General features: G+C 41.2%; 2 protein-coding genes across 2 annotated transcripts; both read left to right on the top strand.

Moving 5' to 3' along the window:
- Positions 1-21: 21 nt before the first annotated feature.
- On the top strand, positions 22-4,261 carry LOC133951582 (tapasin-like). The gene is made up of 8 exons (XM_062385610.1): positions 22-260; positions 668-844; positions 932-1,207; positions 1,295-1,624; positions 2,407-2,754; positions 2,865-2,957; positions 3,222-3,241; positions 3,360-4,261. The coding sequence occupies exons 1-8, from the start codon at positions 215-217 to the stop codon at positions 3,372-3,374; spliced, it is 1,305 nt and encodes a 434-aa protein (XP_062241594.1). The 5' UTR covers positions 22-214; the 3' UTR covers positions 3,375-4,261.
- A 4,308-nt stretch (positions 4,262-8,569) lies between these two features.
- On the top strand, positions 8,570-13,482 carry LOC133951581 (tapasin-related protein-like). The gene is made up of 8 exons (XM_062385608.1): positions 8,570-8,682; positions 9,194-9,370; positions 9,458-9,733; positions 9,825-10,154; positions 11,123-11,470; positions 11,591-11,683; positions 12,310-12,329; positions 12,472-13,482. The coding sequence occupies exons 1-8, from the start codon at positions 8,637-8,639 to the stop codon at positions 12,484-12,486; spliced, it is 1,305 nt and encodes a 434-aa protein (XP_062241592.1). The 5' UTR covers positions 8,570-8,636; the 3' UTR covers positions 12,487-13,482.
- Positions 13,483-22,725: the final 9,243 nt, after the last annotated feature.

Here is a 22,725-nt window from a genome sequence, read left to right as displayed (position 1 = left end):
TGTATTTAATCAACGTCTGTAGTGGGCAGACCAGACACACAGTATCTCTCAACTGTTGGTTTTATACAGTGTGTTCACATTATGAAGTATATTACGGTCTCTTGATATTATGACGTGACATCAGCTGCAGCTTGTGTTTCAGACCAAGTGAAAGTGAAAGTGTATCTTCACAGATCTGCAGCTACAACAAGGGGATCTGTACCGGTGGACGATCATGTATTCACTCTCACACGTACTTTGTTACTTGTCTCTATATTCAGGTAAGTTACTGACTCAAGCTTTGTTTCAGTCTGTGGTGTGTGTGTGTGTGTGTGTGTGTGTGTGTGTGTGTGTGTGTGTGTGTGTGTGTGTGTGTGTTTGTGTGTGTGTGTGTGTGTGTGTGTTTACTACATCCTGCTTTACATTCCATACTACTTTACTAGCTGTACTAGTAAACTACACTATCCTGTCTAAAGCATACCACACTGTAAGCCATTATTATATTATAGTATACTACACTTTTCTTTGTATACCATACTACACTGTGCTTTAATTTACTATTTTAATATACAACTTTATACTGTAATATAATGAATGCAGTATACCACACTGTACTTGTACGATATTATCAAGCAGTAAAATAAAGAAATTGTAAGCTGACTGCACTAAATTATTTTGTGTCTCTCAGGAGTTCTATCCCTGCATCAGATGAAATGGCTGCCCTGTCAGTTCACTGATGAAAAGGTGTTTTTGAATGAACATGGTCACACTGAGACTCAGCTCAAACATAGACAGGTCATGCTGCAGTTTGGCCAAAAAGGAGATGATCCAGTCAACCCACATGCCGTCACTTTCCTGGTCATAGGTAAGAGCTGTAGCCTTTTAGCCAACATCAACAACACTGAGCGTTGTTCTGTTCTCTTTTATTCTACTGAATTCTGTTCTGTTGTAGGATCTGAGTTGGGCCTGCGGGATTATGTGGAGGGAGTTGAGGCAGATCTGTTGAACTGTGAGCTGCGTAGGTACAGTACAGAGGGAATCTATGTCCACTGGCCTGCCCAGGAAGCCAAGGACTACAACCGTTGGTTCAGCTGCACCCTCAAACACAGCAAGGGCCTGTTCACTGTCACTAGCTTCCTCAGACATCCATCTGACCAACCCCCCCCTGGACAGCAGGACTACCACAACTGGCCTGTCATTGAGGATGGGGAGATACTCACAACAATGGGTAACACTCACTGTCATTAATAATAAAACTAGCACAGTTTGACTAAATCATGTCCGTGTCTCATTTGCCTCTGTCTTGTTTTCAAAGTTGCCCTGGTCATGAAAACACAATCTCCATCAGTCAAAGCTACCCTAGGCTCCCAGCAAAAGCTTCACTGCCAGTTTGCTCTGGACCACAGGGATTCAGATGTCACTGTGGAGTGGAACTGGCAACATCGTGACAAAATAATCCCAATCTTCAGGCATCCCCCCCGCTTGGGGCATAACCAGGGGACTGGGGTTGAGTTGAAGAGCCTTGCCAAGGGGGATGCTACCTATAACCTCCCCTTCACCAAGATGAGCTTTGAAGGGAGGTACATTTGTTCAGTATCAGTGAATCCACTGTTCACCAGTCTGGATATAAATCTGTATGTCGAAGGTAAGACAGTCACACAAAGGTTACAGAACAGGGCATGATGTATAAAATGCTAACTGTGGTTGCCATAAAAAAAATCTTTTGAATGTATAGTTTTAAGTGTGAGTTTATAAGCCTGTACAGACCTAACTGTAAAAGCTTGGTCCCCTTTAGTCAGAAAGCCTGAGGACATGTCAGCAAATGTTCAAAATATGGAACAACTTTCAGTATGATGTGTGAAGGCGTCAGAGGGGAAGTGTTCTCTTTTGATAGATGTCTAGAGATCATTAAAAAAGTGGAAGTGTTACGAAAATAATCCTTCAATAATAGACGAGTTACATTTTATATGATCCAGCTAATATGAGTCTCAGAAATAAAAGGTTGTGAATGGTTAAAAGAATGAGTCATCAGTGTAGGTAATAGAGCGGAACAGCATTCATTTTCCCCTTTGACATATCAGAAGTTCAGATTCAGGATTAAAACTGAGAACCTGATGCAGCCGGTATTGAGAATAAATACTTTTGCTTAGAAAAGTATTGATCCAGAAGAAAATGAATTCCTTCAGGTTTTTATTCAGTTTACAAATATAAAAATAGAAACTAAAAAAACATTTGTTTGCAATCATTAAGAAGCTTAAACTAGCATGGTTGATATTCTTGTTAGAGAAATTCTCAATTATATCACTTTGAAAAATAAAAAGAGGATAATTAATGTTGTACACAAAATCGTCTCTTGACAATCTAATAATGAGTTCAAGGCATGATACCTCTCGCTGAAAATTCACCTATACTTCATTTTCTCGTCAGAGCCTCCCCGTGTCACTATCAACGTCGGACCCATCCTCCAACTGAAGGAGGGCGAGAAACAGAGGATTTTCTGTGATGCAGAGAATTACTACCCTCTGGATGTGGATATTGTTTGGCATGAGATAGACCCGGCAGCGGCAGGCCAGAGGGTTGGCGCTCCTCTGCCCAGGGTAGTCCAGAACATTTTGGTGTCAAGCCACAAACACAACCAAGACAAGACCTTCTCTCTGTCAGCGTTCTTCTACCTCCAGGGTTCCCGCGGGAACTCTGGGAGAAAGTTTACATGCGGCGTCTCCCACCAGTCCTTGCGGATGCCCATCAAAAAGAGCTTCATCCTGCATGTTGAAGGTGAGGGGAGAGAACCCACCCAGAGCTGTAGTGCCAGGAATTTTCACACAGTGGCAGCAGAGGGACTCATTTGAGGCCTGACATCTTTCTGTTGTGTTTTCTCCTCTCAGAGCCAAGCAGCTGGTTTTCTGACCGCAATGTTGGTGTCGTCATGTTCGCGTTGGTGCTCCTCCTGTGTGTGATGCTGTTTTACCTGCACTCAGGTGGGTGTGGAGGTCCTCACATAAACAGGCTGATAAAAGGATGTGCAGACACGATGATCCAGGTCATAATGAGGAATATACTAAATTAATTTGAAATCCACTTATTTGGGCTAAAAGTAACAGAGGTACACAGTTAGTCAGTGGCATCACCTCATGCGTACTGCAGGTAAATAAAAACAGATGAGAACTAATGTTGTAGCAAACACTGAGACATGTGAAGAGTTCATTTCTAAAGGAATAATTATCACCTTATTCTATCCACAGCAAGAAGACAATCAGTACAGGTAAGATAAAGTGAAAACAAACATAAACATCACCATCAATAAAAAACAGGTTTGTAATCACTGTATGTCTCCCTGTGTGTGTGTGTGTGTGTGTGTGTGTGTGTGTGTGTCTGAGCAGAAAAAACCATACTGAGAACATCACTGGCCTGAACACGCATCACATGCAGAACCAGAGAAAATGGAGTGACTGTCACTGTCCTCACTTCTTCAAAGGCTTGTTTGAGGGTTAAGACTTGGCTTTAAGGTTAGGGTTGTAACAAGGTTTAGGTTAAGGGGCTAGGGAATGCATTATTTGAATTAGTTTCCCCAATAAGATAGAAGTACAAACTTGTGTGTGTGTCTGTTGTTTGACGAGGTGAGTTTGGGTTTCTGTGAAACTCAAAGCTGCTTTGATTTTCATGGTAAACTTATGATGTAGATTTGAATCCTTGTGGGCGGCCGGAGCGACCGGAGACACTGGTTACTATTTAAAGTATAGAGTAGTTCCATGGAGCTGTGTTTTCACAAGTTGGTCCTGTTTGTATCAGGTACGTGCATGATGATGCACATGCACACATGCAAGCACTTAGGCTATATGGCACATGTTCCTGCTGTGGTTTTTCAATACTCCACTAAAAGCAGTTAATAAAATAACTTCAACAAACATGGACGGAGGCAACACTTAGTTTCAAATGTTTTTAAAAAATCGGCTTTGTGAATGTTATATATGGATGTCAATAAACTCAACATGATCTCAGGGATACATACACTGTGAATGAAACTAGAACATTATTATGTAGAATAAATTAAGTGAAATTATTTATCTGGAGTGAACCTCAAATGTCCTAGAACATGCTCATATATTGCTGAATATTGACATTGACATGATCGTCAACCTAGAAATATATTACACATGGCAGACATTGTATAAATGATGCTAGATTTATATTGAAATTGTACAAATTACTAATGAATTGAAGAACTGTAATAATCATGTGGTTTGTGCTTTATTTTGGCAACATGTGTTAGAATAAATTCTTCTTGGAGTAAGTCACCTGTCTTTTCCTCTTGCTTACATTTCTCCCCCGAGCTCATCCCATTACAATTTGCTGAATGAAAACTTGGACTCAAGTAAAAACCCTTCAATTATTTCCCACTCACAAACTTAATAAAGGCACAAATAAGCTGTCTTTTGACAGAAGAATTCTGCAGCTGATGCTCAGAAACAGGGGAAAGTGGACACTGCTGGAGATCTGACCTGAAATAACTATGTTTCTGATGCAGTATGAATATCTCTGGGTATTTTAAACCCCACAATGCAGAGGCCAAACACTTAAGTTGTTCTTCTGCTATCCTCAGGGGTAAACACAACATGAGAATGGCTATTGCTGTCATTGATTTCTCTTTTCTATAAATCTTTACTTGCAACTTTTCAATTCAGATGAATCAACTAAAGGATTCTTATTTTCCTTTTCATACTTTTGATTCATTCTTCGGCTACAAGATTTGAAAAATGAAAACTCTAGAAAATAAAATCATACATCAACATTAATGTAGTCCAAATTCTTATCTCGCTATTCTTCTGTGAGAACTTGACAGCTTCTTTTAAACTCTCATACTGAACTAGTTTCACTGGGAATCACTTGATACATTTATCTTGTTTAAATTTGAGCTGCAGAGCAATTTTGGGTGTGATCCTTGGAGCTTTGATAAACATAAGCTCTAAAACTGAAACCAAAATGGAGCAAATGTTTTGTCTAATTCTCTTCTTGTCACTGTCTCCATATCCACACACACACACACCCATAAAGTAAAAGCCTCTTTTAAAACTGCTAGGTGGACTTTGGCAGCCATTTTATGGCGTGCTGCATAATCTTTGTGGCCCGCTCATTAGAAACACACACTTACCCCATGCAAACTACACTGACCTTCACTTCTTGTATATGTCAGCCATCAGCTTTGAAGCAGCCTGATGAAGAGGAACTCAAACCTGTTCACAGCGAGGGGAGATGGTCAGTGAGGTCTGAGTCCATTTACAGGGATAAACAGAGTTCTGCTCAGACTGATTCCAGATGTGTGATTGTGTGTGTGCTACCAAACAATCAAACATATTGTATCGAACGGATAAATGGAGGCAGAAGACGTTATCTTTCAGTCAGCAATGCACAAACTGCAGCTCCTATACCTTGCACCTTTAAAATAAAAACATGAATATATGAGCCTGTGTTATAATTGAATAGCTTAGTATTGAATGCAAAATACCAGAGTAGCTATGTTTATATATGGCACTAGGCCCAGTTTAATATAAAACACAATTTTTTACAATATATATAGTAGGGGGTCCCTGCTCCATCTCTCTATCAGTTTGGGGGTCCTTGGCCTGAAAAACGTTGAAGACCCCTGTTGTAAAGGATGAGATCACAATCAACCTTCTGACCTCAAGGTGCTAGATCAAGGCGGTTAGGTTCAGGGTTCTACGTTAAGTGGTTTAGTACGATTGATTTAAGGCAGAGATTTGGCATTTAGTTGTGATGGTTAAGTGAGGGTAAGGGTCTAGGGAATGCATCATGCCAGTGAGTGTCCTCACTAACATGGAAGTTTAAAACATGATTTGTGTGTCTGTAGCTCTCAAGAGCCTATGAACAAACTGCAGGCCACACACTTAACTGCTGCACACATAATGAAACGTCATGTTGAGCAAGTGGAAAATTCACTGTCTTGAGCAGGGGGGGGCAATGAATTTTCCCAAGGGGCCACATGAAAAACATGGACAGTTGTTGAGGGCCGGACCAAGTGGCTGAAGTCAATTCTACTCATATTAATTTGATAAGCATACTGGTAGGAGTAAATGATATGATTAGGAAATGAAAAAGAGAGGCAGGCAAAGTAATAACGCCAACAATATATCACACTTTAATCAACATATACAAAAACAGTTGTGAACAAAATATGCATGTTTTTTGCAGTATTTCAAAGATCAGCTTTAAAGTAACTTTATACAAAGGGCCATTACTAGCTGCATATAGTCTAATCACCCCATTTGCTGGTTTTCTGTTGTTTTTTCTTGTTCAGTGAGAGAAGTCTAGTCTGTTTGGGCATGAACAAGTGCACTGAAGTCAGGTGGAATATCTGAGGTGGCTATGCGAAGGACAGCTGACAGGTGATCATCAGTGAGAGAGGATCTGTATCTGGATTTGTTAAACTTCATCACAGAAAATGTTTGTTCACATAAGTAAGTAGATCCAAAGAGAACCAACATCTTCTGAGCATGCCTCCTCATGTTTGGAAAGTTCTCCTCTTTGAGAGAAGAATAAAACTTCAGCAGTGATACTGACTTAAAGTGCTCTCCCAGTAGTGTATCAGACTGCAGGTCAATGAGTTCGAGCTGAACATCACTGGGTGCATTATCCACGCTGTACGTGAAGGGAGAAGAAATCATGTGCATTTCACTTTCAACTGTTTTGAAGTCTTGAAATCTTCTTGAAAACTCACCATGCAGTGCACGTAACATGAATGAGTACCTGCGGAGGTGATCAACTGATGGTGTTGCTTCTTTCAGTGTTGGCATGTGGTTGAGAATGTTACCCTCCAACTGACTTGAAAGAAACTGCAACTTACTCATGAAAGCCTTCACCAGGCTGTACATTTCATGTGCAAATAGGCCCTTGCCTTGCAGCTTGGTATTTAGCTCATTCATTAGTGCAGTGACATCAACAGCAAATGCTAAATCTGCCACCCAGTCTGCATCTGAGAGCTCTTGGATGTCCTTTCCTTTCTTTTCACAAAACTCTCGAATCTCTTCTCTCAGGTCCCATACTCTTTTAAGCACTTGGCCTAGACTGAGCCATTTGACAGCTGTGTGGGAGACTATGTCACCATGTTCAGTCTCATGCTCCTCCAACAGTGCAACAAACTGTCTGTGATTCAATGCCCTTGCCCTGATAAAGTTAACTAATTTAGTTACAACATCAGTAACATGATTCACTTTTAGCACTGACTTACACAACAACTCCTGATGTATAATACGATGCAAAAATAGCAATTTAATTTCTGGGTTAATTTCCCTCCCTTTATCTTGCATCTGCTTCAAAAGTCCGTCATTTGTCCCTGTCAGATTTGGACAACCATCGGTTGTAATTCCTGCCAGCTTGTCCCATTTGACTCCCAGTTTGTCCAAGCATGCAGTTACCTCCGTGAACAACTCACTCCCAGTCGTCGTCCCTTTTATTGACCGCATTGCTGCGAGCTCCTCCGTAATCTCAAAGTCTTTCGTCATCCCACGTACGAAGATGAGTAACTGGGCTGTGTCGCGGACATCACAGCTCTCATGCAGAGCCAAGGAGAAAAAGTCAAAATCGACTACTTTCTTTTGCAGCTGAAGCTCGAGATTTCCCGCGATGTCCTCGATCCTTCTCGTTATGGTTCGTCTGGAGAGGGACACGTTCTCAAATGCCTCTTTCTTCTCAGGGCATATTAGTGCAGCGGATGCCACCAAACACTCCTTGATAAACTCCCCATCAGAGAATGGCTTACTGTTTTTGGCAATTTTGTGGGATAGCACAAAGCTGGTCTTGACAGCTCCATCCCTGGGGGTGGGAAGCTTGGTAAACAAACATTGTTGCTTCCCCAGCTTGGCTAGCAAAGCTTCCGATGTCCGTGCACGTCCTTCATCGGTCAAGTTTCTGTAATTCTCTCCGTGCTTTGTCTCGTAATGGCGATTCAAATTGTAATCCTTAAAAACAGCGATCTTTTCTCCACAAACTAAGCAAACGGCTTTCCCTTTGACTTCAGTAAAAAAATATTTGGAAGTCCACGACTTGTTAAAAACTCTACATTCTGTATCGATCTTTCTTCTTTTAACGTGGGCTGACATTTTTCCTGACTCTCCTAAACTCCGTTCAAGAACACATCATGCACGGGATGTTAGAATTTTGCATTACGCGCTTCCACTGTTCCGCATCAACGTGTCCGAAAACAAGAGGGAACCATGGCTGATTCACAGCGCCACCTCGGGACAAATCGAGTATTGAAGGTTGAAAACTTAACGAAAACGTAAAAAACAAACGCCCGCTTCGTTTGATCGATCGATGAATTACGTTATGATAAGGAATTGTCTGCTTCGTGTTGATTTCAGGTGTTCATACATCATGCTTTACTGAACATGTGACGTTCCGAATGTGTAGGTCAGCAACATCTGTATTTAAGCAACATCTGTATTTAAGGAACGTCTGTAGTGCGCAGACCAGACACACAGTACTGGTCAAATTTTGGTTTCATAAAGTGGGTTCACATTATGAGATATAGTTAACTGACCACGTGACAGCAGTTGCAGCTTGTGTTTCAGACGAAGTGAAAGTGAAAGTGTATCTTCACAGATCCGCAGCTACAACAAGGGGATCTGTACCGGTGGACGATCATGGATTCACTCTCACACATACTTTGTTTCTTGTCTCTATGTTCAGGTAAGTTACTGACTCAAGCTTTGTTTCAGTCTGTGGTGTGTGTGCGTGTGTATGTGTGTAATACTATATTACACATTCTACTGTAATACACTGTTATACGATAATGAGGTATACCTGTACTTTATGTATTATACTGTTTGTACTACAACACATTATAATACACTATTCTTTTCTCTATACTGTTGTACTGTAATATACTACAGTATACTACACCCTGCTTTACATTCCATACTACTTTATAGTGCTATTCTGTAGTGTACAACGGTGTGCTGCACTATGAAACTACACCATCCTGTCTAAAGCATACCACTCTGTAAGCCACTAATATATTATAGTATACTACACTTTTCTTTGTATACCATACTACACTGTGCTTTAATTCACTATTATATACAACTGTATACTGTAATATAATGAATGCAGTATACCACACTGTACTTGTATTTTATTATCAAGCAGTAAAATAAAGAAATTGTAAGCTGACTGCACTAAATTATTTTGTGTCTCTCAGGAGTTCTGAGCCGGCATCAGATGAAATGGCTGCCCTGTCAGTTCACTGATGAAAAGGTGTTTTTGAATGAAGATGGTCACACTGAGACTCAGCTCAAACATAGACAGGTCATGCTGCAGTTTGGCCAAAAAGGAGATGATCCAGTCAACCCACATGCCGTCACTTTCCTGGTCACAGGTAAGAGCTGTAGCCTTTTAGCCAACATCAACAACACTGCACATTGTTCTGTTCCCTTTTATTCTACTGAATTCTGTTCTGTTGTAGGATCTAAGTTGGATATGCGGGATTATGTGGAGGGAGTTGAGGCAGATCTGTTGGACTGTGAGCTGCGTAGGTACAGTACAGAGGGGATTCATGTCCACTGGCCTGCCCAGGAAGCCAAGGACTACAACCGTTGGTTCAGCTGCACCCTCAAACACAGCAAGGGCCTGTTCACCGTCACTAGCTTCCTCAGACATCCATCTGACCAACCCCCCCCTGGACAGCAGGACTACCGCAACTGGCCTGTCATTGAGGATGGGGAGATACTCACAACAATGGGTAACACTCACTGTCTTAATAAATAATTTAACATATAACAGTTTGAGTAAATAATGTCCGCGTCTCATTTGCCTCTGTCTTGTTTTCATAGTTGCCCTGGTCATGAAAACCCAAACTCCATCAGTCAAAGCCACCCTGAGCTCCCAACAAAAGCTTCACTGCCAGTTTGCTCTGGACCACAGGAATCCAGATGTCACTGTGGAGTGGAACTGGCAACATCGTGGCGAAAGAATCCCACTCTTCAGCCATTCCCCCCGCTTAGGGCATAACCAGGGGACTGGGGTTGAGTTGAAGAGCCTCGCTAAGGGGGATGCTACCTATAACCTCCCCTTCACCAAGATGAGCAGTGAAGGGAGGTACATTTGTTCAGTGTCAGTGAATCCACTGTTCACCAGTCTGGATATAAATCTGTATGTCGAAGGTAAGACAGTCACACAAAGGTTACAGAACAGGGCATGATGTATAAAATAATAACTGTGGTTGACGTATAAAAAAGCTTTTGAATGTATAGTTTTAAGTGTGAGTTTATAAGCCCGTACCAGACCTAACTGTAAAAGCTTGGTCCCCTTTAATCCGAAAGCCTGAGGACTTAACACATGTCAGCAAATGTTCAAAATATGCAACAACTGTCAGTATGATGTTTGAAGGCGACACAGGTGAGGGGTTCTCTTTTGATAGATGTCTAGAGATCATTAAAAGAGTGGAAGTGTTATGACAATAAACCTTCAATAATAGACGGGTTCGATTTTATTTGATCCAGCTAATATGAGTCTCAGAAATAAAAGGTTGTGAATGCTTAAAAGAATGAGTCATCAGTGTAGGTAATAGAGCGGAACAGCATTAGTTTTCCCCTTTGACATATCAGAAGTTCAGATTCAGGAATAAAACTGAGAACCTGATGCAGCCGGTATTGAGAATACAAGTTTTTGCATAAAATATCATTGATCCAGAAAAAAATGAACTCATTCACCTTGTGAGATTTCCCTCATGACTTCGTCTTGTACATTAAGGGCTGCAACTGGTCTTCCTTTTATTATCACTGAATATATGTGAATTAAGATTGACTGATTCATCTTTAAGTCTACTAAAGTCAAAATGCAGTGTAGCATGCCCGTCGTAACTCATATCTTTTTTTCAGTTGCAACTGTTCAAAAGAAATGTTTTTTATTCAGTTTACAAATCTAAAAATAGAAATTAAAAATCATCCGTTTGCAATAATTAAGAAGCATAACTAGCATGGTTGATATTCTAGTTTGAGAAATTCTCAATTATATGACTTTGAATACTAAGAAGGGGATAATTAATGTTGTACACAAAATCGGCTCGTGACAATCTCAGAGTCATGATACCGCTCGCTGAAAATTCACCTATACTTCATTTTCTCGTCAGAGCCTCCCCGTGTCACTATCAACGTCGGACCCATTGTCCAACTGAAGGAGGGCGAGGAACAGAGGATTTTCTGTGATGCAGAGAATTACTACCCTCTGGATGTGGATATTGTTTGGCATGAGATAGACCCAGAAGCGGCAGGCAAGAGGGTTGGCGCTCCTCTGCCCAGGGTAGTCCAGAACATTTTGCTGAAAAGCCACAAACACAACCAAGACAAGACCTTCTCTCTGTCAGCGTTCTTCTACCTCCAGGGTTCCCGCGGGAACTCTGGGAGAAAGTTTACATGCAGCGTCTCCCACCAGTCCTTGCGGATGCCCATCAAAAAGAGCTTTATCCTGCATGTTGAAGGTGAGGGGAGAGAACCCACCCAGCAGCGATTGAGCTGTAGTGCCAGGAAGTTTCACACAGTGGCAGCAGAGGGACTCAGTTGAGGCCTGACATCTTTTATGTTGTGTTTTCTCCTCTCAGAGCAGAGCAGCTGGTTTTCTGACCGCAATGTTGGTGTCGTCATGTTCGCGTTGGTGCTCCTCCTGTGTGTGATGCTGTTTTACCTGCACTCAGGTGGGTGTGGAGGTCCTCACATAAACAGGCTGATAAAAGGATGTGCAGACACGATGATCCAGGTCATAATGAGGAATACACTAAATTAATTAATTTGAAATCCACTTATTTGGGGGAAAAGTATCAGATGTATTCAGTTATTGGGGAGAGCGTGGCCTAGGGGATAGAGCGGGTGCTCTGCAACAAGAAAGTTGCAGGGTCGATCCCACTCTATCCCATCTGCATGCCTAAGTGTCCTTGGCAAGATACTGAACCCCTAAATGGCCCCTCATAAATGCTGAGTGTTCTAAAAATGTAAGTCACTTTGGATAAAAGCGTCAGCTAAATGACATGTAATGTAATGTAATGTTATTCAGTGGCATCACCTCATGCGTACTGCAGGTAAATAAAAAGTCAAGGATAGAGCACAGAGAATCAACGTTTTCTGGATTTGAGGGACAGTTACATGACAACAGATGAGAACTACTGCTGTAGCAGAATGAGAGTATGTTGGATTTAGTCTCAAAGGTCCTTGTGGCCCTCAGCTGTACGTGTGAATGATTCTGTGGCGTTTCAGGTGGTGCAACACTGAGACATGTGAAGTGTTCATTTCTAAAGGAATAATTATCACCTTATTCTCTCCACAGCAAGAAGACAATCAGTACAGGTAAGATAAAGTGAAAACAAACATAAACATCACCATCGATAAAAAAAAAAGGTTTGTAATCACTGTATGTCTCCCTGTGTGTGTGTGTGCCTGTGTGTGTGTGCCTGTGTGTGTGCGTGTGTGTGTGTGTGTGTCTGAGCAGAAAAAACCATACTGAGAACATCACTGGCCTAAACACGCATCACAAGCAGAACCAGAGAAAATGGAGTGATTGTCACTCCTCCTTCCTTCATTTTATTTGTGAATGTCCTAGGCTTTGTGTGAGAGTGAGGACATTTTGTCCAGTCTTCACTTCTTCAAAGGCTTGTTTGAGGGTTAAGACTTGGTTTTAAGTTTAGGGTTGTAATAAGGTTAAGGTTAAGGGGCTAGGGAATGCATTATCTAAATAAATGTCCTCACTAAGATAGAAGTACAAACGTGTGTGTGTGTCTGTTGTTTGACGAGGTGAGTTTGGGTTTCTGTGAACCTCAAAGCTGCTCTGATTTTCATGCTAAACTTATGATGTAGATTTGAATCCTTGTGGGCGGCCGGAGCAGTCCTAGACACTGGTTACGATGTACAGAATAAGCAGTAGTTCCATGGAGCTGTGTTTTCACAAGTGGCTCTTGTTTGTATCATGTACATGAATGATGATGCACATGCACACATGCAAGCACTTAGGCTATATGGTACATGTTCCTGCGGTGGTTTTTCAATACTCCACTAAAAACAGTTAATGAAATCACTTCCAGGCAACAAACATGGACGTAAACAACACTTAGTTTCAAATATTTTTCAAAAATCGACTTTGTGAATGTTATATAAGGACGTCAATAAACTCAGCATGTTGCTTTTATCTCAAGGATAAATACATTATGAAATATTGAATGAAACTAGAACATTATTATATAGAATAAATTAAATGATATTATTTATCTGGAGTGAACCTCAAATGTCAGAGAACATGCTAATTTATTGTTGAATATTGACATTGAAATCATTGACATGATTGTCAACCCAGAAATATATTACACATGGCAGACATTGTATAAATTATGGTAGATTTATATTGAAATTGTACAAATTACTATTGAATTGAAAAACTGTAATAATCATGTGGTCTGTGCCTTATTTCGGCAACATGTCTTAGAATAAAGTTCTTCTTGGAGTAAGTCACCTGTTTGAAAGGTCTTTTTCTCTTGCTTACATTTCTCCCCCGAGCTCATCCCATTACAATTTGCCAAGTGAAAATTTGGACTCAAGTTCAAATCCTCAATTAATTCCCACTCACAAACTTAATAAAGGCACAAATAAGCTGTCTTTTGACAGGAGAAATGCTCAGAAACAGAGGAAAGTGCACACAATGAGATCTGAACTGAATTAACTTTATGTTTCTGATGCAGTATGAATATCTCTGGGTATTTTAAACCTCACAATGCAGATGCCAAACACTTAAGTTCTTCACCTGCTATCCTCAGGGGTAAACACAACATGAGAATGGCTATTTCTGTCATTGATTTATCTTTTCTATAAATCTTTACTTGCATCTTGTCAATTCAGATGAATCAACTGCATGATTCCATTTTTTCATACTTTTGATTAAGATTAAGATGCATTTATTAGTCCCAAACACATGCACAGACATGCAAAGGCACACTCTTGCAGGTAGGGAAATTTAACCTCTGCTTTTGACCCATGTGGTGCAGGACACACAGAGCAGTGAGCAACCATGTACGGCGCTAGGGAAGCAGATGTTGGGAGAGTAAGGTGCCTTGCTCAGGGGCACTAGACAGGGTAGGGAGAATCCTCTTGGATTTTTGGACAGATCAATCCAGGTTCGTCTTTTGTTGTCTCTCCGTGGAGTCGAACCAGAGACGAACCAGAGACCTTTTCTGCCCATAGTCCAAGTTTCTGCCACTAGACCACCGGCTCTCTGATTCATTCTTCCGCTACTAGATTTGACGAATTAAAACTCTAGAAAATAAAATCATAAGCCGTGGCAGAAGATCACCATTGATGCAGACCAAATTCTTCTGGCTATTCCTATGTGGTAACTTGACAGCTGCTTATAAACACTCTCATACTGAACTAGTTTCACCAGCAATCACTTGATACATTTATTTTATTTAAATTTGAGCTGCAGAGTAATTTTGGGTGTGATCCTTGGAGCTTTGATAAATATAAGCTCTAAAACTGAAACCAAAATGGAGCAAATGTTTTGTCTAATTCTCTTCTTGTCACTGTCTCCATATCCACACACACACACATAAAGTAAAAGCCTCTTTTAAAACTGCCAGCGGAACTTTGGCAAACATTGGCTGGCTAGCTGCATACTCTTTGTGGCCCTCTCATTAGAAACACACACTTACCCCATGCAAACTACACTGACCTTCACTTCTTGTATATGTCAGCCATCAGCTTTGAAGCGGCCTGATGAAGAGAAACTCAAACCTGTTCACAGCGAGGGGAGATGGTCAGTGAGGTCTGAGTCCATTTAGAGGGATAAACAGAGTTCTGCTCAGACTGATTCCAGATGTGTGATTGTGTGTGTGCTACCAAAAACCATGTGGCCTGAGGGGTAACTGTGTGTGTGTGTGTGTGTGTGTTTGTGTGTGTAGGTTTGTGTGTATGTGTGTGTGTGTATGTGTGTGTGTGTATGTGTGTGCATACATGCATGCATGCATGCATGCCTGCATGCGTGTGTTTGTCCGTGTGTGGCCCAGATTTGATCACAAATGTTCAGAGAAGACAAACAGAGTAGGGCAGCACTGAACCTGTCTCTAAGTTGCAAAGGGCAAAAATAGAGAGCGTTAGAGAGCCAGAGCGAGTTTGGAGTGTTTAACTAAAAACTAAATGAATTAACAGACAAAACATTCAACATATTCTGAAGAACTGCTGTGACCAAGAAGTAGAGAAAGATTTAAATAAAGGAAGCAATAAAAATTCACAGACACTGACACAAGCTAACTAACACCATCAACGGAGCTGGTTTCCCGAAAACATACAATTAACAATGTTGAATATTGGTGGTAGAATGACCATGAATAACTAAAAAAAGGTGGTTTAATGATAGATGAAGTATAATGTAAAGGCCAAAGGATTGGAGCACAGTAAAGAAAAATATGAAGAAATACTCTTTTCTTGGTGTATTGTACAGAAATACATCAAAACTAGAATGTCTGTCAGCCGAGGGAAAACCCCTTCACCAAGTCCCAAGAGTCCTCATTTAAAGCCACATTTATATTCACTAGATCCTGATTTTAATTTGGATCTGCACAAAATTGCACACACTCATAAATATCAGTCCAATAAATATGTCTGATCCGTGAAATATCCCGGGAGAAATCCGTAAGAACGTCAAAAAAAGCCCTAGTTTGTATAAAATTCCTGGATCCACCCCCTGATTTGGATCCACACCAAAATGTCATAATATCTTCCCTGACCCATACTGCATGCCTTTACCAAGTTTAGTCATAATCCGTACAGTAGTATTTGCGCAATCCTTCAAACTAAGTAACGAAGAAGTAAACAGATAAGGGTGAAACCATAACTCCCTTAGTGGAAGTAGTTAAGAGCATTAACTGGTCATATCCCTTTTTACTCCTGAGAAAGTGAGCACATTTAGGTTAAGGTAAGGGTTAAGGTTAGGGTGAGACATTTATTTGTGATGGGGCGAGGGAGTATTAAGTTGTCTCCATGACTCTCATTGCGTGAGTTGTGAGTCGTCCAAGTTTGTGGCTTTGGTTGATCAGATTTGATTCAATCTCTGACTTGTACTCCTGTATTAGAAGTGCAGTTAAAGGTTCAACTTTTAGGCGAGAGATAACTGACTTGCAGTTTAATCTTGTAGAGGATGAGATCAAGATGAACCTTCTGACCTCAAGGTGCTAGATCGAGACGCTTAGGTTCAGGCTTCTAGGTGAAGTGGTTTAGGACGATTGATATAGGGTAGGGTTAGGCATTTAGTTGTGATGGTTAAGGTGAGGGTAAGGGTCTAGGGAATGCATTATGCCAATGAGTGTCCTCACTAACATAGAAGTTAAAAAAAAATGATGTGTGTGCACATCTGTGTGTGTGTATCTCAAGAGCCTGTGAACAAACCGCAGGCCACACACTTAACCGCTGCACACATAATGAAAGTCCATGTCGAGCAAGTGGAAAATTCGCTGTCTTGTGTGTGCGTGTGTGTGTGCGTGTGTTTTTGTGTGTGTGTGTGTGTGTGTGTGTACATCCGTCATTTTGTGGCTTCGACTCTCCTCTCTTCACCCTCATCTCTCTTTTCCTTGTTCTCATAACCACAGAAACGTTTTTCATTCTTTCCTTACGGTTCATTCCCTCTTCTCTCTTCAGCTCAGAGCTAGGGGCACAGTGCTCCTTTGATCTTTGAATAATAAACAGCTCTAACGACGGTCCATCCATCTGACTCTCCTCTCCTGAGCTGTTGTGACAAATCAGGAATAACACTCGACTTATTTCCAACACAAAGGGTGTTTGGGAAAGCAAAGCAGCTAATTTCCATCAGCGCTCTCGCTGACAGACCTCGACTAGTTCACTTTATGCAGCAGCTTGGAGGACATGAGCTCATGCGTGCAGCTCCAGGCTCGTCTGACGACATGCTTCTGCCAGCAGCTATGGACGCTCTGGGCTTTCATGTTGAAACATCACACTTACATAAGCGAGCTAAGAGAAAGAGTCAAATGTGATTTATACGGTGCAGCAAACCAACTTTTAGGTCAGATCGTAAAAAGGAGGTTGTGTCATTGCTTAGCTATGCAACAAGCATCAAGATCATGTTCAGAGAAAATAACCCTCATCAGTTCACAGGGACATTTCTTGATTGTCTCTCTGGGAAACTGTTTCCAAAGACAGATTGCTCGTGTGTTTGTGTAGTGCTGCCAGACACACAAAGCAATTAGGTGCATGTCGCATGATTCAGCTAAGAATTGAGGACTTATCAAGCAACCATCGAGAGGAGGCTGAGTATTTTTAACTTTTATTAATCCTTCTGTTTGTGTTCACATGGAAACTGGGGGGGGGTTAAACTGGTAGTGGCCTTCAGAGATAGAGGTGTGGATGACAAAGCACGCACGCATGCACACACACACACACGCACACGCATAGTGTAAACACTATCAGTGGCTTCAGAGTGTGTGAGATAGTTCCCTGTGGGGAAAAGTAATAAGGCAGATGATGATGAGGATCCATGGCGACCACAATCTGCTTTGTAAAGTGTTGTTTGCTCATGTCAACACAGTATCACATTGGTCCTTATATTAGTCATTAACATTTGAAAACTGTGAGCCACCAACTGGCTCCACGTAGCTCTCACACTCTCACACTTCAGATCTTTCTGAAGTCAAGTGTCAAGTGGAAACAAATCATATTTGCTTGCACCTATGTTTATGTGTGTTATATATATATTCGCTGATTCATCAGGCCCCTATCACATGACAGTTCAAGTTCTGTTCCCTTGTGCCACTGAACATGTGCAAACAGTTAATGTGTTCTGTGGAAAAGAGCTTTGTCTCTTGAGATTAAAGTTTTGAGAGAGGGTTACAGTCATCTGCATTTAGAAAACATCATTAGCCAAGGGATTGTTGGAAAATGAGGGCTAAATCTATAAATCTAAATCTGTCCACACTAGCGTTTTTGCTCCATATTAGTTTTAATCCTTGTCCATACTAAGCACCTGAAAACGTATATCATGTGACATCTCAGTTGGTTATTAGTTGCTAAACAGCTGTTAAGGAAGACAAAGGGTCAGAAACTGGATAATCCATGTAGCGTTCTAAATTGTTCGCCAAGGTGAATCCCAGTTATTTTCTTCAGATTTTATGTTGGCGTTTTAAAGCTGCTACTGCCATGTTTCAATAAATATTATGTATATATATATATAACCTCTTTTGGTTGCGAATCCAGAGATTTTGTGCAGGCATCAGCCAATCAAATCAGGTTAATGCAAAAACAGATCATGTCTGACACCAACAATAGAATGAGTCTGGAGAGAGGAGCAGAGGCAGCTGGTAAACCTGGGGTGTGTTCATCTGATTGTTGATTTTATTACCTCTGCCAAGAAGGTCATGTTTTCAATCAAATTAGCAGGATAACACAAAAATAAATTCAATCTATGGAAGTTGTGGAGAAGTTTTGTATGTTTCTTTGAGTTGTGTGAAGGTTTCCATTGCTGCCAGCTTCTCCAGCTCAATGTCACCATATCAGGTCTGTTTACTGTGAAACTATATCTCAGATCAAAAAGGCTTCTTTTCTTCTCATCTACATGTGTGTGAAAAATATTGAGCTTTGACATAAAGATTTTTTCCGAGACTTGTATGGGAACTCAAGTTAATCCAACATCTGTTGCATCATCAGAGCTGCCTTCTCAGCAGGAAGACTGATGTCCAGAGTCAGTGTGATGCAGGGGGCTTGTTTGTGAGCCCCATTGCCATGGGGAAAAAACTGTTCAGGTGACGCAAGGTTTTAGTCAGATGGCCCGTAACCTTTTTCCGGACGGGAGTCTTTGGAACAGGTGGTGAGCGGGATGGGAAGGATCAGCAATGATCTTGCTTTCTCTCTTACTGGTCCTGGCGTGGAACAGATCTATGAGAGCCGGCAGGTCACAGCCGATGACCTTCTCAGCTGACCAGATGATCCGCTGCAGTCTGCCTCTAATAATAGATATTATTAGACACTAATATGCGTTTCAATTTATTATATATATTTGTATATTTTCTCTTCTCAGACATCTTCATCACAACACAGAAATCTCTGTGGCGTTCAGGTGAGGGGTGTTACAGCAGACAGATGTACCTTATTAATACCGCTGCAGTGATCATGTGATATTGTTTACAGCACTTCGACAACACAAGCAATTCTATTCACATCTTTGATTGTGTCTTCTACATATATGGCACCACATTCTACTCCTCAGATATTTTTATTCCTTCTGTTTTTTATTTCAAACATGCATATGTCACATGTTAGAAATGTCTTCAGCACTGGCTCGCGGTGAGACCTGCAGAGGATCTCCTGCTGTGTCCTCACATCATCTCCTTCAGACTTTCTGCTGGAGGCTGCCCACAAAATGTCTGTGGCTTAAAGTCAGGAATTTGTATTTACACATACAGTCTGCATTTGAATTCACGGCAGCACAACCAGGCTGTCCTATTTCGAATGCTATGTGGTCGACAAATGTGTCCCTCCATCCCTGAAAAACAATGCTCAAAAGGCTGAATCCTACCCGGCCTAAACTATAACAAGATTCATTGACCTTCACTGACAAATTATCTTTAAAAAGAGGTAATGGTGCCAGGAATCAATGAGAAGTCCATTGGTACACATTGGTACTTGTGCGGACTAATGTACCGCACAAGTATTCGATGTCAGGTGATTTTGCAAATGATATTAGTGACCACTTTATGATTGCTGCAGTCAGAAATGCCAAAATTCCAAAATCCAAACCTCGTATTTTGATAAAACGTAATATGAGGGCCTTTGTTGCACAGGCGTTCTTCCGTGATTTATATGATCTTAACTGGGATTGTATTGAATTAATTAATGATGTAGAGACTGCATGGCAATTTTTCTCTGAAGGTTTATCTTCCCTGCTTGATAAGCATGCTCCCTTCAGAAGATATAAGGTTAAGGGAAGGGGATAATCCCTGGTTCACGCCCGATTTAGCCGATCTACTGCATAATAGAAATCTTGCCTGGACTAAGGCCAGAAAGACACAGTCTGAGGCAGATAAACTTATATTTAGGCAACTCAGAAATAGTTTTACCTTTCTTATTAAAAAAGCAAAGTCTAGCTTTTATCTCTCTGCAATAATGAAAAATTTAAACGACCCTAAAAAATTTTGGAAAGTGATCAAATCTATCTCAGCCACTGATAATCATAGCGAACTCCCACCCTGTATTGTTAATGATGCTTTCACTCTTACTGACAGGGCAACTATACTTGATTGTTTTAATACTCATTTTTCTGCCTCTGGCTCCTTATTCTCTCGGTCTTCTTCCACGATTGCTATGCCTGCCCTTAATATTGCGTCTTCTGCCCCAGATGTTGGAAACATGTCTCAAGGCCTTATCTCTGCTGGTCAAACTTCCTTTGTTTTTAGGTTGTTTTCAGTGGAAGAGGTCCAAGAGCTCTTTGCTCTCTTGATATCAGTAAATCTGCAGGTCCAGACAACTTGGAACCATATTTCTTAAAGTTAGCAGCTGATTTTATTGCCAACCGCTCCAATATCTTTTTAACCTCACTATCACCACAAATTGTATTCCTGAAATTTGGAAAGTCGCTTACGTCCTTCCCCTTTTGAAAGGGGGGGACCCTACTTGCTTGAATAATTATCGACCCATCTCCAAGTTGTCCATCCTGTCAATGGTCCTTGAAGGTCTAGTAAACAATCAGTTGAAAGATTTTCTCCATACTAACAACATTCTCTCCCCATACCAATCCAGCTTTAGGAAACAACACAGCACAACTACAGCCTCACTCAAACTCACTAATGATATAATAGACTGGCTGGATCAAAAGAAAGTGTGCACAGCTCTCTTTGTTGACCTTTCTAAGGCCTTTGACACAGTGGATCATTCCATTCTGAAGCAACGCCTGCTTGATATAGGTTTATCTGAGCAGGCTGTTGGCTGGTTTAATAATTATCTGTCTAATAGAAAACAATGTGTTTTTTTTGAAGGCAGCTCATCCACACTGCTTAATGTCTCTACTGGTGTGCCACAGGGCTCAGTTCTTGGCCCGATTCTGTTTGTTATTTATGTAAATACATTGGGCAGTAACGTCCCAAATGCCAAATTTCATTTTTATGCTGATGACACAGTTATATACTGTTGTGGCACCACTCTTGCCGAAGCCCTTGGCAACTTACAAATTGCTTTTAACCTTGTGGAAAATCAGCTCATTGAACTAAGACTTGTCTTGAATGCCGCCAAAACCAAACTGTTGATATTTTCCAATGGCAGAAAAGTGCCTGTGTCTCCACCCAGCATTTTGTCATTGCAAGGGTATGAAATTGAACTTGTGAACTGTTACAAGTATCGAAGCATTTTAATTGATGATCGACTTTCTTTTAAACCACATGTAGAAAATCTGGTAAAAATATTAAGAGTGAAACTGGGATTCTTCTTCCGTCACAAATCTTGTTTTTCTTTTTTTACCAGAAAAAAGTTGATTGCTACCACTTTCCTCCCTGTACTTGATTACAGTGATCTCTTTTATATGAATGCCTCAGCAAACTGTCTGCGTTCTCTAGACACTGTATATCATGGTGCCTTAAGGTTTGTCACTGGTTGTAAAGCCCTCACTCACCGCTGCATCTTATATGCCCGAGTTGAGTGGCCATCTTTGGCAGCACGCCGCCTTATACATTGGCATATTTTTATTTATAAAGCTATCTTGGGTCTGCTCCCCCACTACTTATGTAAGTACATCTTAAAATCCCAGAGCAATTACTGCTTACGTTCAAATGAGCTTTATTTATTAATTATGCCCAAAGTAAACACAGAATTTGGTAAGCACTGTTTTAAGTTCGCTGCGCCTGCTGCTTGGAATGTACTGCAAAAAACCCTAAAGTTAAAGGAGCTCATAAACCTTGACACTTTGAAGACTCGTGTGAGAGAAATTGGAGCGGCTTCATACCGCACTTGTTCTTGTTTTGGTGGGAATCCGGAGCTTTATTCCTGTTGCCTTATCTTAAGGGAACAGGGAACTTATCTTATTTGATCTGTGTTATATGATTTGTGTGTGTCTTGTGACTGTTGATATTTTGTATGCTGCTGTCTTGGCCAGGCTTCCCTTGGAAAAGAGATCATTGTATCTCAACGGGACCGACCTGGTTAAATAAAGGCAAATAAATAAAATAATAATAGGGTAAAACGACTTTTTCTGAGCCAGTGTCATGTGAGACATCAGAAATCAGATGAACTCAAAAACCTTTGGGAGAACCTCAGAGATTTAAATTGTACCTCTTCTAATCAGTGTGAACTTCACCTAATTAGGAGAGAGACTGTGAATATTCGGTTAGGTGTTTGTTGTTGTTTTCTCTCCCCCTCCCCTTTTCTGTTTCTCCCTAGGCTTGTGTGCGGCAGGGGGCGTGGCTGGTTCCTGGCTGCAGCGGACGAGGGACACCTGCTCTCAATTCACCTCATCATCCCCTCAATAAAAGCTTGGTCTGCTCACCACTACGGCGCCAGATTATTCCGTCTAGTCCAGTAGATCTTGTGCTCTCGTTCTTCTTGACCCTGGTGTCTAATCGTATGCGTACTAACTCTTGTGTTTCATTCATCTACCTAGACCCTCCGTGTGCCTCACCGCTCTGCTTCTCATCCCCGCCTCATCCAGGATCTCCGAGCCAGCCAGCACCCTGCCGCCCCAACCTGCATCTGCTTTTCATTCCAATAAACT

The sequence above is a fragment of the Platichthys flesus genome, chromosome 4 (assembly GCF_949316205.1).
Source record: "Platichthys flesus chromosome 4, fPlaFle2.1, whole genome shotgun sequence".
In the NCBI taxonomy this organism is placed as follows: domain Eukaryota; kingdom Metazoa; phylum Chordata; class Actinopteri; order Pleuronectiformes; family Pleuronectidae; genus Platichthys; species Platichthys flesus.
Note: the sequence above shows the minus strand (reverse complement) of the source record. Positions and strands in the feature narration are given on the sequence as shown.

What these genes read in the sequence shown, in the direction of transcription:
- LOC133951582 (XM_062385610.1), top strand. Translation starts at nt 215, where the DNA reads ATGTATTCACTCTCACACGTACTTTGTTACTTGTCTCTATATTCAG. An exon ending in CGTCACTTTCCTGGTCATAG is followed by an intron (nt 845 to 931) that starts GTAAGAGCTGTA and finishes GTTCTGTTGTAG; the next exon opens with GATCTGAGTTGGGCCTGCGG. An exon ending in GCTGTTTTACCTGCACTCAG is followed by an intron (nt 2,958 to 3,221) that starts GTGGGTGTGGAG and finishes TTCTATCCACAG; the next exon opens with CAAGAAGACAATCAGTACAG.
- LOC133951581 (XM_062385608.1), top strand. Translation starts at nt 8,637, where the DNA reads ATGGATTCACTCTCACACATACTTTGTTTCTTGTCTCTATGTTCAG. An exon ending in GGAGATACTCACAACAATGG is followed by an intron (nt 9,734 to 9,824) that starts GTAACACTCACT and finishes TTGTTTTCATAG; the next exon opens with TTGCCCTGGTCATGAAAACC. An exon ending in TATAAATCTGTATGTCGAAG is followed by an intron (nt 10,155 to 11,122) that starts GTAAGACAGTCA and finishes TTTTCTCGTCAG; the next exon opens with AGCCTCCCCGTGTCACTATC.